The 15,092-nt window shown below is 44.6% G+C and overlaps 1 protein-coding gene across 1 annotated transcript; it reads right to left on the bottom strand.

The window, feature by feature from the left end:
• Positions 1-6: 6 nt before the first annotated feature.
• On the bottom strand, positions 7-14,385 carry LOC102441407 (von Willebrand factor A domain-containing protein 5A-like). Its single transcript, XM_023748608.1, is given in 14 exon segments — positions 7-334; positions 1,000-1,053; positions 1,055-1,105; positions 1,107-1,116; positions 5,462-5,541; positions 5,978-6,122; positions 6,327-6,415; positions 6,663-6,832; positions 10,398-10,512; positions 11,028-11,200; positions 11,308-11,530; positions 11,840-12,042; positions 12,150-12,210; positions 14,189-14,385. Coding segments are annotated over 13 exon segments (1,632 nt in total). The 5' UTR covers positions 12,196-12,210; positions 14,189-14,385; the 3' UTR covers positions 7-61.
• Between the last annotated feature and the right edge of the window lie 707 nt (positions 14,386-15,092).

The following is a 15,092-nucleotide window of genomic DNA, read 5'->3' as shown; positions in this document are numbered from 1 at the left end:
CCACAAGTACATAATGGCAACCATACCTACTCCTACCTGAGTGTTCATCATGCCCCAGGAGCTATGCAGCCCAACGCATGGTAGACCTACTCCCTCGTACTCCACTAGGAGATGGGTGTTCTTTTGCTTTACACACGAGGAAGCTAAGGCAGAGACACGTAATAAATGTGTATAAAGTAACAGAGAAGTAGGCATTCGATAAGAAATGGTACCAACTGGGGAAGAGGAACACAGCACTATAGCCAGAGGTGGAGGATGCCTTCCTGTGCTGACTCATCAAACGGAGTAGCAGTTTACCGCCTCTTCCACCTACAGACATACTACAGCTGTCCTTCTTGTTTTTGTGTGGGGTTTTTTTGTTTGTTTTTGTTGTTGTTAATCCTCACCTGAGGATATTTTTCCATTGATTTTTAGGGAGAGTGAAAGAAAGAGGGAAAGACAGAGAGAAACATGGATGTAAGAGAAACACATTGATTGGTTGCCTCCTGTATGCGCCCTGACCAGGGCCCAGGCCGGGGAGGAGCCTGCAACCAAGGTACATGCACTTGACCGTAATCGAACCCGGGACCCTTTGGTCTGCAGGCCGATGCTCTATCCACTGAGCCAAACTGGCTAGGGCCATCCTGCTTGTGTTCTTTGTGTCATTTGCATGGAGGAGAGACACCAGGACCTGCTGGGTCCTAAAGCACACACCTGGAATGCCAAGCTCAGCAGGCAAAATTCTTGTTTCTCTCTTTCTTGTTTTCAACACAAAGCCCTGACTTCTTCCACATTTTGTTTCTGGGATCCAACTGCTGGGACTAGATGCCATTTCCCCAGAAACTACAGGGGCCCGTTCACATAAAGACAAAAGTAGTCCCATTGAGTCTGTAGCCCAAAGCCCTGGGAATATAAAGAAATGAATCCCAGAGGCAATAGGTTGCCTCAGCTCTTGCAGCAGGGTGCCCCCTGCCCCCACTCCCTCTGGACCGCCCCCCTGGACACAGGCCTGCCCCTCACCTTTGACTGCATCCTCTCATTGCCTGTGATAAATTCTGCTGCGCCCCCTGATGCCCCGGGCAATGCCTTTTATGAGGCTGGTGGAGGCTCCTTCGCCAATACCAAAATGAGAAACACCTGCGATTGTAAAACAGCCTGAAGTTAGAGACAGGGATGAAAGGGGGACATGACAAAATCATGGTTAAAAAAAACACATAAAAATACACAAAGAGATAGTGTATTTCAGTGTATTTCCTTGACCAAAGGCATACCAGCGACCATTTATGGAGTGTATTCTATATTTTAGACCAAATGCCTTCAACGAATAATGTGACCTCATCATCCCAGGACAACTAAGAGGAAGGCCCATGTTTCCTTTTGCACGAGAAATGGAGGCCCCAAGGATGTTAGAACTCTGTCCGTGGTCGCACACCAACTAACTGGTAAAGATGGAATCTGAGAACTGCCCTGCTTGACTCCATGATCCCCTGGCAAGACACTACATATGATACTGATTCTAGGAGCAGAAAAAACAAAATAATAGGACCACATCCTCATCAATTGTGTCCATAATCCATCCAAAGAATGGGTTCATCAGAAAGTGAGATTTAGGAAAACACAGACACTCCCCTCAGTGTGAGGCTAACATTGTTCTGGAACCATATCTGTCCTGGCAAGGCTAGTCTTAGGATGGAAAACAGTGCGTCCTGCTCTTCTTCTTTTTAAAAAAAAATAGAATTTTATTGATTTTATTTTATTATTTTTTATTGTTGTTAGTCCTCACCAAAGGATACTTTCCCACTAATTTTTTTAAGAGAGAAGGTGGACAGCAGAGGGAGAGAGAGAAACATCGATGTGAGAGACACACTGATTGGTTGCCTCCCGCATGCGCCCTGACCAGGGCCAGGGATTGAGCCTGCCACCGAGGTACGTGCCCTTGAGCAGAATCGGACCCGGGAACCTTCAGTCCACAGGCCGGCGCTCTCTCCATTGAGCTAAACTGGCTAGGGCCCTCCTGCTCTTCTAACTGGAGAGTTCTCTCTTTGCCTTGGCCCACAAGCACAAAATAGCGTTCTAATCACAATGTGGCTTCCCCAAGAGAACTGTCTATAAACAGAGAATGTGTGGGTAATACTAATACCAGCAATTTTAGAAGGCATGACAAGGATAGTTCTCCTAGTACATTAATACCCTGCTCTTTTGGCTTATATATCAGTCTCTTATTGATTTTTAGAGAGAGAGGAAGGGAGAGAGAGAGATAGAAACATCGATGAGAGAGAAACATCATTGATCGGCTGCCTACTGCATGCCGCTCATCGTGGATCAGGCCCACAACCAGGGCACGTGCCCTGACTGGGAATCGATCTGGTAGCCTCTTCGCTCATGGGTAGAAGCTGGGCTCTCTGAGTCTCTGTAGTGTGAATCATCGTCCCCATATCTAGGGACATCAGCTACGGGATTAATGTTCTAACCTTGTGAGGCTAGAACCAGACTTCTGATTATTGTGACTTCACTGTGACAATGCTCCCTAGGGATCACAGCCTACCAGCATATGGATATGATCACATTTAAATTTCCAACGACCTTTTGAACTATAGCCTAGGTTCTTTATGCTTACAAAGCACTTTGATACATACCTATACTTAAGTGTTTTTAACGTGTAAAATTAAAGCTAAATAGTATTGATCAGTGGCTAACTAGATGCCTAGAACTTATGTAACTGCCTCTTGTGGATGATAATAATGGCGAAACTTTATCTATCACTTCCTTTGTGTCCAGCACGGTGCCTAATGCTTTTCTTTCAGCATAACTCTTTCAACTCTCAGGGTAAACCTATAAGGTAAGTACAATGACTATCTCCATTTTCCAAGTGAGGAAACTGAGGCTTAGAGAATTTAGGTGATTTGTCCAAGCAACTGAGAAGCAGGAAAACTGGAACTTACATACATGGCCCCCGACTTAAAGTAGAACACCCTAGCAGAGTTCTGCTCACAGCAATGACAGACGAATTCTCCCAAGCCAGTAGACAACTAGAAAAGCTGTACACAATATTTTTAATAATCTACTCGAAAACAGCAAAAGGCTCCCGAGGTGATGATAACCTATGGGCCGAGAACTGGGAGAGGAGAGAGGCCAAGAGAGATGGTATCTGGCATCTCTTTACACCTTGAAGCAAGCGCCAAGTTCAAACTGATAACTGAATGGTGAACAAAGCTAAGCAGTTTCAGATCTGGGCTTTCCAAAGAGAAAGTGCCCTGGTAGACACTCAGGTTTTTAAATACAGGCCTGCAGCACTCTCCCTTAGAGGCAGAGGTGAATCTGAAATAAACCAGCCACCTAAGGATTGATGCTCATTGGATTCTAATTGGACTAAGATTATCTGCTTCTTCTCCAGCAACCAAGAGTAAATCTTCTCAGGGGCAAGATGACATCATCTAGAGAGGCTCAAAACATTTCCAGAATTTTTTATATAAAATGTCTGACAATTAACAAAGGAATAGAAAACCCCCAAATATTGAGAAATTATACACTCTACTTCTGAATAACATCCTATATGATAAAAGCCTAATAAGCAAATTGTCCCATTGACTGGGAGTTCCACTGGAGTTCAATCTGGAGTTCGACCAGTGGGCGGGGCTGGCCGGCCAACAGCCCGCAGCCCCTTTCCCTGGCCGGCCAGGCCCCATCGGTCCCAATCGGGGCAGGCCGGCCAGAACCCACCCATGCACAAATTCATGCACCGGGCCTCTAGGAGGTTTTATAAAGAAATCATAATGATAATTAGAAAGTACAGAGCACCAATAGAAAATGACATCCAAATTTAGGATTTAGTTACAGATATGTTTGCAATTGTAGTTCTAAATACACATGTCAGAAAAGGAAGTCTAAAAGTCAACCACCTGAACCCATCTTCAGGTCTTAGGAAAAAAAGCAGCAACAAACCCAAAAATTTTAAAGAAAGGGCAAATGTTATTGATACAGAAGACAATCATAGAATAGAGAGGCTACACAAAAAGTGCTGTTTTTTGGAAAAGATTATTAAAATTGACAAACATGCCCGGTTGGTGTGGCTCAGTGGTTGAGCATCAACCATGAACCAAGAGGTCACTGGTTCAATTCCTAGTCAGGGTACATGCCAGGGTTGTGGACTTGATCCCAAGTAGGGGGCATGCAGGGGAAAACTGACAAATGATTTTCTCTCAATATATGTCTATCCTTTTCCCTTCCTCTCTCTCTAAAAATCAACAAAAACATATTTAAAAAACCGACAAACATTTAGGGCAAGAAAAAAAAGGCACAAATAATCAGTGTCAGGAATAAAAAGGGAATACTACCACCGATTCTATAAAACTTAATAACATCATCTGGCGACATTGTTGATAACTTCATGCAAAGAAATTTGAAAACTTAGATAAATATACAAACTCCCATAAGAATCAAGAACATATAAAAATATGAATAGTTCTATTTCAATAAAGGGATTTAAAAATATTCCCACAGAAAAAAAATCTCCTCATAACATCTAGTAAACACGTAAGAAAATATTTCCCATAATAGAAAAACAGGCAATTCTTCTCAGCTCAGTATGATACCATTGTAACATAGATATTAAAACCCAACAAGAATATTATTAAAAAATACATGCCAATATTTCTCATGAAAAAATATTTTCAGTCCTAAACAATTATTAGTCAACTGAATAAAAAATATATGAAAAAAGTTAATAGATCACAACTAACTTGGGTTTATTTTAGAAATGGTCTAATATTTAACAATAGTCATTATAATGAACACATTGAAAGAATAAAGGATAAAACCATACACTCATCTCACCAGATATTAAATGCATTTGATGAAGTTCAACCATTCATTATTATTTTTTTTAAATGTAAACAAAAAGAAAATAACTCTCAAAACAGAAAAATCCTTAGTCAGATGTAGGATATCTACAAAAAGACCTAGAGCAAACAACCACACTATTAATGCAATGCGAACCATGTTCCTTCTGAAAATGGACATTCCCAATAAATCCACTACCATGTCAATTCAAAGAAATAGGTGTGTGTATACATGTGAAAATAAATATGTATATATGTATATATAGGTGCACACACAAGTATGTGTAAGCAAAAAATACATGTACCAGAATGCAAGGATATTCACAAAACATTATTTTAAACAGCTAAATGGAAGTCCATCAGCAGTAGAGTCAATCAATAAATTATGGTTTAGCCATCCTGTGGAGTACTATACCCCAATGAAAATTAACTATGGTTCCATACAAAATATGGGTGACTATAAACTGTTGAGGGAAAGAAGCAAAATACATAGAATAAAAACTGTGTAACATTAACTTTTATTCAAAAAGAAGCAAAAATAACCCCATAGTATTCCTGTCCATCCTTACTTGTCAGCACTGGAACCACAAGACCCTAGAGTACATGTGGTCAGTCACCCAGAAACACACACATTGTCTGCATACCTGTGCCTATGCCCATTGCTTTTCACTTCTCTAATGACACTGAATGTGTCGGTCACTTCTCCATCTGTGAAGACAAAAAGCTGAACACAGAAGACATTGGTCAAGTCTCTATGAAGTTCACGTTTTCTTTTTTTAAGTTCATTTTTAAAATACCGCAATTTGCCCTTGAAAAACTCGACTATTTCATGCCGGAGACACTGATGCCTCTTCGGACACGTGTGAAATCCCTAGTGGGCCACTGTCACTTGCATCAGGTTTTCACATGGTTTGGGGCATTTTCCTCACCCTCCCAGTCTCACCTCAGGCCTCTGTGGCATTCCACAAGAGAGCTTCCACCTCCACAGTTCAGAGCATGGAGCTAAGGAAGAGGGTTTCTATGAAATCCCTTTTGTGTTTTCCCCTTTACTACGCATACCATATTGGGACAATCCTGCAATGAAACTCAGGGCTATACATTCTGGAACCGAAGTTGAGTTCTCTCTCCCCACTTTCTGTGAGCTTTGCTCCAATTCTTACCTGGAGAGGGTGGCCTGGGATGGAAGTTCTACTGTAAATGGCCTTGAGTGGTGCCAAGATTTCTGTGCCCCCGAGGTCAGCGTCCATACTCTTAACTCTCTTCAGCGCCTGCTCCATGGTATCCTGAGTGTACTTCACGCTCTCCCTGAGTAAAGCAAACACATGCAGGGACATAGCTAGCTGACACTGCCCAGTATCGCATCCCCGCATTGAGATTCGCCCCACTGTAAACCACTTCACCCGAACTCCCCAATGCCAAGGTCAACGCTACCATAACCTCTTTAACAATATAGTCCTTTCTTTAGAGGATCTTTTTTTTGAATTCTCTGTAGCCTTTCTAGAAACTTACGGAAAGAAGGACTCAAAGAACGTTCCAAATCCAAAGATGTTGAAATAACAGCCTATAGGCAAACTCTTCAGCAGCCAAATCAGTGTTTCCTGCAGGAAGAGTGTATGGGGAGCGAGTGAGAGAGGATCCTTGAAGACACACAGACCCTCCCCATCTAACTCCTGCGGGTGTGGGCCTTCACCCAGAGCATGCCACCCAGTCTTATAGTCCTCGGAGTGGTCACATGAGCTGCAGTGCAGCTGGAAACACTGATCCAGATGACCCAGATGGACTCTAATTTCACCCCTGAGACTCATCCTTACTTGAGCACATAAGCAGAAAAAGAACTAGTCTTACCTTGGCCGCCTCTATGCGCATCTGAGATGGATCCTGATTATTCATATGACAATGCATACTTTCTGAACGGTCCATGAGGAAGACGAATTCTCCACATGCAGTTGGTGACTGAGCCTCTGGGATATTCGGGTAGAAACTCACCATTGCAGATGGATCTCCCATCAAAGAATCTACTCAGAAAGAATAAGGACACCATGAGATGAAAAGGAACTAAAAACATACATAGGGAAGACACCATGAATCAGTTGTAGTGAATCAATAGGAAGCTGAGAACATCCACATCTGAAACACAGTTTGATCTTTATACTCTATCTGCATGCAAAGGGCTTGAAGTGAGCTATAAACCTACAAGAGCTATAGAAGCAAAGCAGATAATAAGGAGATGAAAGAGGGTAGAGGTTACCAGGAACAAGCAATAAGTAAGATGCGATCATTGACCCTAGTATCCTAGCAGCTAGGCCAACTAGTGAAATACGTTAAGTTACACTGTTCCAGCATTTACCAGAAGAATCGACATAACTTACTTGGCAGAGTCGCATTAACTTCAAATCAAATCAATGGGAAATTTATCACATGGGTCCTTGTTTAAGTCTGTCATCACCGCTTTACAAAAACGATGCTCATGTGGGCAATTCTTTCATTGACAAGTTACAAGAGCTGAGAGTGTCAGTGTCACACACACCAGGGAAAGTCTGTCGGCTGTGGGCACGAAGCTCTTACCTATGCTCTCCCGAACAAGGAGAGGCACTAGGACAGGGGTGGGCAAACTTTTTGACTTGAGGGCCACAATGGGTTCTTAAACTGGACCGGAGGGCCGGAACAAAAGCATGGATGGAGTGTTTGTGTGAACTAATATAAATTCAAAGTAAACATCATTACATAAAAGGGTGCGGTCTTTTTTTTTTTTAGTTTTATTCATTTCAAACGGGCCGGATCCGCCCACGGGCCGTAGTTTGCCCACGGCTGCACTAGGATGTTGTGTTGAGAACAGTATCACCCACACAATAGTATGGAGGCGACCAAGGAGTTGGCCTATGTCACCAAGTTGTCAAAGCCATAGCCAAGATTTTATCTTTTCGGGGGCAAGTGAAAACTGAAGCTGGAATTAAAATACTAGTAGTAAGATAGAGATGTAGTGAGAATGGCTGGTTTATATCCACTCTAACAGTTCAGACACTATAAGGAGACACAGAATCTAATTCCAATATCCTACCTCTATTACAGTCCTTCTGGGATTAGAGCTTTAAATTCTCAGAATGCCAGCTGGCATTCTCTTCTGTGTATAGATGTGAACAGCAAGCCACCTTGACCAAACGTACGATCTGGGAGCAAGATTTGAGCAGCCCTGCTGGAGGGATTTACAAGACTCATTAAGGCTGCCCCTGCTGCCCCCTGGGTCTGCACAGCTGGGCATAGGGAACAGACGAGGAAATCTGCAAAGGGGCCGACAGAACTTCTTGGAACCTCAACCTTTACCTTGTAAGATGCAACATTTCAAAACTTCCTCTGGTGGATTAAAAGAACCCTGACTAAAAATCAGGTCACTGTTGTGGGAGTACTCCTTGGGCACACAAGGGGGAGTTCGCCCAAAGGGAAGGACAAAATCAGACAACTAATGTACAAAGACAGAGCTTGGAGCTTCAGGGAACAGGAGCTGGAGCAAACCTGGCTGAGGCTGGGACCCCCTCTAACAGGTTTAGTGTGGACGGTCTGCCCTGAGCAGGGGGGCGGTTGGGAGAGGGATAAGGGGGGCAGGAATGGTTAAACGAGTGAAGGCAAATTAAAGAGTTCCAGTTTGTGAGCTGGAGTGTGAAGTTACCTTGGCCAAACGTCAACAATGAGATAAGAAAAATGGCCGATTGAAGATCAACGATAGCTACTTATCTTTAAAGCAGTGGTAGTTATGGAAGTAAGAGCCTAAACCAAGACATTGTGTTTTGACTATGATTGTCCCCAAGGATGCGTCATTCCACCAAAGTGGGAAATGCTTCAGAAGTGTCAATATCTTTCCAGTGATGCTTCATGATCTCTGTAGTCCAGGGCCATGGCAGCTCAGGGAGGCCCCAAGACAGTGGTCCCTGACATGTGTTACACCAGTACAGTTAAAAGAAGTACACAGCCCAGCCCGTGTGGCCTGGTGTTTGAGCAGCGACCCAGGAGGTCATGGTTCGATTCCTAGTCAGGGCACATGCCTGGGTTGTAGACTCAATCTCCAGTAGGAGGTGTGTAGGAGGCAGCAGATTGATGATTATTTTTATCATTAACGTTTCTCTCTCTCTCTCTCTCCCTCTCCCTTCCCCTCACTGAAATCAATAAAAACAAACAAAACAAAAAAAAAATAAGAGGAAAAGTAGATATATACTAAGGAAAATTTGGAAAATAAGATAAATTAAAGAAATTTAAAAACTAAACTTAGGCTTAGAAATTAAGAAACTAGATTAAGAGTTACAAAAACTCTAAAGATGGGTAATGGTGATATTTACAACAGAGTGAATGTACTTAAGGCAAGAGAGCTATATCGTTAAAAATAATTAAAATGGTAAAATTTCCATTGTGTAAATTTTATACCAAAGTATTAGTTTTCTTTTTACTTAAAATTTATGTCAGAGAGATCAACCGAAGGACTTGTATGCATGCATATAAGCATAACTAATGGACATAAGACACTGGGGGGTAAGGGAGGGCAGGGGATTGTCAAGGGCGGGGGGTGGGGGAAGGACACATATGTAATACCCTTTGTAATACTTAAAAAGAAAAAAAAAATAAAGTCCCAACAATTTAAATGAAAAAAAAAATTTATGTCAGATAAATTTTACCACAATTAAAAAAATAACAAAGAAAGAGCTCAAGGTGAGATTACATGAAGGAATGATAAATCAATCAATAAAAGTTATTTATTAGACCAAAAAATTTAGAAAGTCTTAATCTACTCATAATTACTAGATGTATATTTCCTGTGGGTTTTAAATGTTTTTCTTAGTTGCCAGGTTATTTTTTATAGTAATCTGTTTGTATAACTTACTTTTACTCAATCCTCTTTGGAAGCCTTTTTTCCATATTATTTCAATCTATCAACATATATTATTTTAGTAGTTGCATAATAACTCGTCAAGTAATCCCAGCATAGTGAATTTAGCTATTGTGAGACATTTTGATTATTTACTAATCTTTGATATTATGAAAGTGGCCACTTCAGTGTATATGTTTACTTACATTTAAATTTATTTCCTTAGGTAAGATTCCAAAAATTGGAATCACTAAAATGAACATTTCTTTTGGCACATATCGCCAAATCTCTTCTCCAAAGTTTGATTCCAAATTATTTTTGCTTAAAGCAATCTTTGAGAGTGCCAAATTCACCTCACCTTTTAAAGTATGAGGTGTTCCCAATTTGGAAATCTTTGATCATTTGAAAAGTGAAAAAATCACATCATTTACTTCTACATATACTTATAGAGGCTGATCATTGTCCCATATTTTTAAACTAGCTGCATTTCCCTTGTAAACTTTTTCATGTCCTTTGTCTAAGTACCTACTAATTCACCTAAATTTACATATAAGACATAGTCACATGATATTCAATATGGAATCATTTTTGCATGCCATAGTGTAAACTAGTCCCATTTTTTGTTAAACCCATTACTGAATAGAAAAAAAAAGTGAGGGTAATTTGAGGGTTATTCAACGACAAGAGTTTCCCCTTAGGCAGTAACTACAAAAAGAGAGGGAACATACCGGGCTCTGTTGCGGGCGCCCCCATCTCCACAGCCACGCTGGGGGTATGCACCTCACTGTAGTAAACCAGGAGCTCCACATCTCGATCAAATTTGTGTCCGTCAGCCAAGGAGATCTGAGTTGGGAGCAAGCAAAGAAGCCATGTAAGAACCATGGTGCCTCTGCCTGGGGCTGATGTCAGAGCTGAGGGCTACTGGCTCCTTTCCCGTGGAAACAGAGCCTGGAATAAGGGCGAGAACAGGCAGGAGGCTCTGGAGATGAAATAAGGATAAAGAAGGGGCCCAGCCCTAGCCAGTTTGGCTCAGTGGATAGAGCGTTGGCCTGGGGACTGAAAGGTCCTGGGTTCGATTCCCAGTCAGGGTACATGCCTGGGTTGTGGGCTCGATCTCCAATAGGGGGCGTGCAGGAGGCAGCTGATCAATGATTCTCTCTCATCATTGATGTTTCTATCTCTCTCTTCCTCTCCTCTCCGAAATCGATAAAAATATATTTTAAAAAGGGGGGGGGGGCCATTGCAATTTTCCTGGGGTTAATATGGGGAAAGTTAGCAATATTTAGGAGATGGAGGGAGGAAGAAGATCGGGACCCAAAAACAGGGGTGCTGGCAACCACAGCGCGCTCACTAATTACCTGAGCAGAAGTCTTATCGTCAAGGTACTCAATAGGATTCACGGGGGAGCTGCACTGGACACTCTTGATGGCATGCTGGGAGCTGACGGTGGCAGCCAGGCTGAGTGTGTAGGGCACGTCCTTCGAAGGGACTGCAGGAGTCTTCATTTGAAGGCCACCGCCCTCAGACCCTCCTATGGAAAGTGAGCTCAGTGGTGTGTCCCCTCCCCACAATGTTTAGCCCCCCGACAACCCTGAGAGGGGTTTTCCCCGTGAGTATTTGAAGAAAGAGTCTACTCACTGGAGAGTTGGTAGCGAGGGTTCAGGATAGCGGGGAGCACATAGCGCAGGGCCCCGTCTGCCTCCAGAGGCAGCTCCTGCACGTACTTCAGGGTGAGTGCCGCCTTCGACCCGGGGGGCAGGTTCCCCACGTTACAAGAGAAGATGTCGCCAGCCTGATCGTCCTCCTCCAACAAGAAGGCTTGGTGGCCCTGGCTGATGGCATTCTCGTAATTGGTGCGGGCCTAAGGAGGACAAGGGAAGACGGGTGACATGACATGAGAGGTGACATGCTTGAGGAGGAGAGAAGTGGCACAGGAAGCAAAGACTGGTGGGGTGAGCCTGTGATGGGTCTTGCCAAGTTCACAGCCAAACCCTGAGTGCCTTCGATGGGTGTTTCCCTCCAATGGTTTTAGGAAAGTTATCGGTTAGAGGGGAGTAGAGCACAAAGCATTCGACATCAACATTTCTGGGAAGTTGCATTTGATAGAGACCCTAAACAGCATGCATTATGGGCATAAAAAGGGAGGAAGGAATACAGTCATCCCTAGTACCTCTGACTTCTCCTGCAATTCCGCCACAATTTTCTTCCCATCCACCATGGCCTCGAAGCTGTGGACAGCTGAGTCTTCGTCCATGGGGAAAACAAAGAAGGCCTCCAACGGATCTTTGCCCTCATTCTCATAGTTCAAGGTAGCAGACACACCGGCCACAAACTCTCGAATGGTCAAGGTCACCGAGATGCTCTTCAGTGGCACTAGAGATAGACCAGAGTTCAAGAGGTCACCAACCTTCACAGAATGCCTCCCGCCGTGCGAGGTGCCACAGGTCCAATGGCAAATCAGAGTCACATGTCAGGCTTACCTGGCTCCTTTTGGTGGGTTAGCAGGCCGCAGGGAGGGGACACCATGGTGACACAGGGTTACTGTGGAAAAGACACATCAGGAACAGAGCACCATGGTGGGGATTACCTATCCAAACACCAATACCGATGGGCTTCTCTCTGGCATCAACATCTATTCAGAGGGTTAATGAGGACCCAGGAAGGAGGAAAAAGTGGAACAGAAGGGGATAAAGGTGTCAATAGCAAGGCTCCTTCTAAATGCCAGACCCTGGTGGAAAGCTAGACAGGAAACCTCACCGAAGGCTGGTTCAAGTGCCAGGTCCACTTTTTTCGGAATTGTTTTTATTATACCACTTTTTAGGTATATTCAGTGAATGTAATGAACCCCTCTGAACCTCAGTATTTCTAAAATGAAAATCATATGTCTATGCACAGATGAATGAAGATAGATGAAGTCCTAGGAATGGGGCCTGGCCCATATGATGAGAGACATGAGTGCTGTTCTTGTCGCTGTTGTTAAATAGACCCGGGCTGTTACTCTTGTAGGTGGCTGTTAGACAGACATGAGCAGAGCTAGGACAATGGGCCAGGTGCAGAAGGTCACCAGGGCGGAAGGCCCCAGTCCTAGCCATGGACATGTGTCGGGTAGGACCTCGTCCCCGGGCTGACCTTTCCTCCCCTCGCATACCCTGGTCATTGGGGTTTAGACCCCTGACCTTTCCTCCCCGGAGAGAACATCTAGGCTTCAGGTGTATTTCATTCAGCTCCAGGCCCAGAAAAGCAGCCAAACCCGGCAAGCAGCACCATGGCTGACCTCGGGACCAGCTGCACTGAATGATAACCCCCCTGCCCTGACACTGATCAATCCATCAGTGGAGACCACAACCCTGAAAGGACACACCTGGAAAGCTGCGGGATAGTCTATTCAGATCCGCCCCTGGGATCGCCCCTAAAACCCTTATGACTGAGGACCCAGCAGACGCTCCCTCCAGGGAGCCAGCCCCTGCCTTTCCCTTCCTCTTCCGTTCCCCATCCCTCCAGACGCATCACCTTGACCTTCCTCCCTTCAAAGCCCCGAGGGCCTCTCCTTTGCCTCCATCCCTTGTTTCCTAAGCCCGTTTCTCCTGGGAACTACCGCTACCTCTGTGCTTTCCCATATAAATGTTATCTTACAGGTTGAGTCTCGGCCCTGCACGTAAGACGTTGCCTGATCCAAAATGGACTTCTGCAACTTAGATCTCATACCTTGTGGCTTTTCTTTTGGGGCTCGTTACTGAAACCAGTTTGTTCTCTCTGTCCAGGCGATTACTATATCATATATCCAACATGCCCTCTATTTTAAATCAAAACATGTCTTCCAAATTTCATTATAATCTCAGGCAGCCATTTCATGTGATATGCCAAAAAAGTTATGTCCATGGGTTATAATTTATGTTACACTTTTATTTTTTAAAAAGTAATGTTTTTATTGATTTCAGTGAAGAAGGGAGAGGGAGATAGAAACATCAATGATGAGACAGAATCACTGATCAGTTGCCTCCTGCACGCCCCCTACTGGGAATTGAGCCTCTCCCTCTCCCTCTCCCTTCCTCTCTGAAGTCAATAAAAGTATATTAAAAAAATACAGATGAAAACAAACACCACACCCTACTCCAAGCCAGAGCAATGGCCCTGTTGCTCACCCAGCTGATTGCAATGGTTTCTGATACACCAGGCCCCCATACCTACAAATCAGCGCCAATACGGCAGGCTTGTTGTTTTGTGTCTGTTTTTATTTTCAGGGATTGGGTAAAAACAGATGGTGGCAAAAAGGCTCACACTGGCTAAACCACAGAGGCGGTCCAGGCTGAGGGGAGAGGAAAACAGGCTCAGCGAGAGGGTTTCCATGCACACATCTGATGGGGCCCTTTCTCGGGTCCCACAGGCTGGGGCTGGGCTAGGAAAGAGTTTCCAGTAACCCCAGCAGGGAGCTTACCGCCTGAGAAGGACAAGGATACAGGGGCACAACAGCTGGAGAAAGCAGAGGGTGACCCAATCTGTAAGGGTGGGCAGTACTCACCAAGGACGGCTTTCTGGTGAAGAGACAGAGGGAGCAGTGGCTGAGTGTCTTCTGCAAAGAAACAGGCTTGTCTCCAGACTCTAACCCCAGAACAAATCCCTCCCAGGGGAGGTTTGCTCTTCTGCAGCCTCACCCCCACCCTTCCCAGGACAACCTATGCTGAGTCAGAACTCCTTCCCCCTCCCTCCCCAGGGCACTTGAGAATTGTAGCCAGCAACAGGGAGCAGGCTGTCCGCAGCAGCTGATGGGGCTCCAAGTTGAATCCGAGGCTGGGAGAAGGGAGGGAAGGGTCAGTGCCTCAGGTGCCGGGAATCCAGGGGCTGCCCTGGGCGAGGGGGGCACTTGTGGCGCAGGGACCACATAAGGGCCAGTGGAGAACCCCGGGTGGGCCACAGGCCATGGGGGTGCAGAGCAAGGCTGGGATAGAGACCTGGAGTGGCCCTGCCGGTTTGGCTAAGTGAATAGAGCATCAGCCTGCAGACTAAAGGGTTTGGGTCCCGTTCCCGGTCAGGGTTCAGGCAGGGTTGTGGACTCCATCCGCAGGAGGGGACATGCACGAGGAAGCTGATCAATGATTCTCATCATTGATGTTTCTCTTTCTCCCTTCCTCCCTCCCTCCCTCTCTCCCTCCCTTTCCCTTTCTCTGTGAAATCAATAAAAAATATATATTTAAAAGAAAAAGAAACCAGGAGTGATTTAAATTTTAAATTTTCCGTCCCAGAGTTTTGGCATCCAGGGAGTCACAGAAGGTATCTGAACTTGCCCCTTGAATTTCTATATAGAAGGGTTTACGGGCTGCAGTATGATTTGGATGGGGTGGCGGGGGGAGGTTTGAAGCTCCATTTCACCACATAAATTTACATCCAATGGAGGAGCTATGAATTGTCCACATGAAGGGGAGGGG

The sequence above is a fragment of the Myotis lucifugus genome, unplaced genomic scaffold, assembly GCF_000147115.1.
Source record: "Myotis lucifugus unplaced genomic scaffold, Myoluc2.0 scaffold_1576, whole genome shotgun sequence".
NCBI lineage: Eukaryota > Metazoa > Chordata > Mammalia > Chiroptera > Vespertilionidae > Myotis > Myotis lucifugus.
Note: the sequence above shows the minus strand (reverse complement) of the source record. Positions and strands in the feature narration are given on the sequence as shown.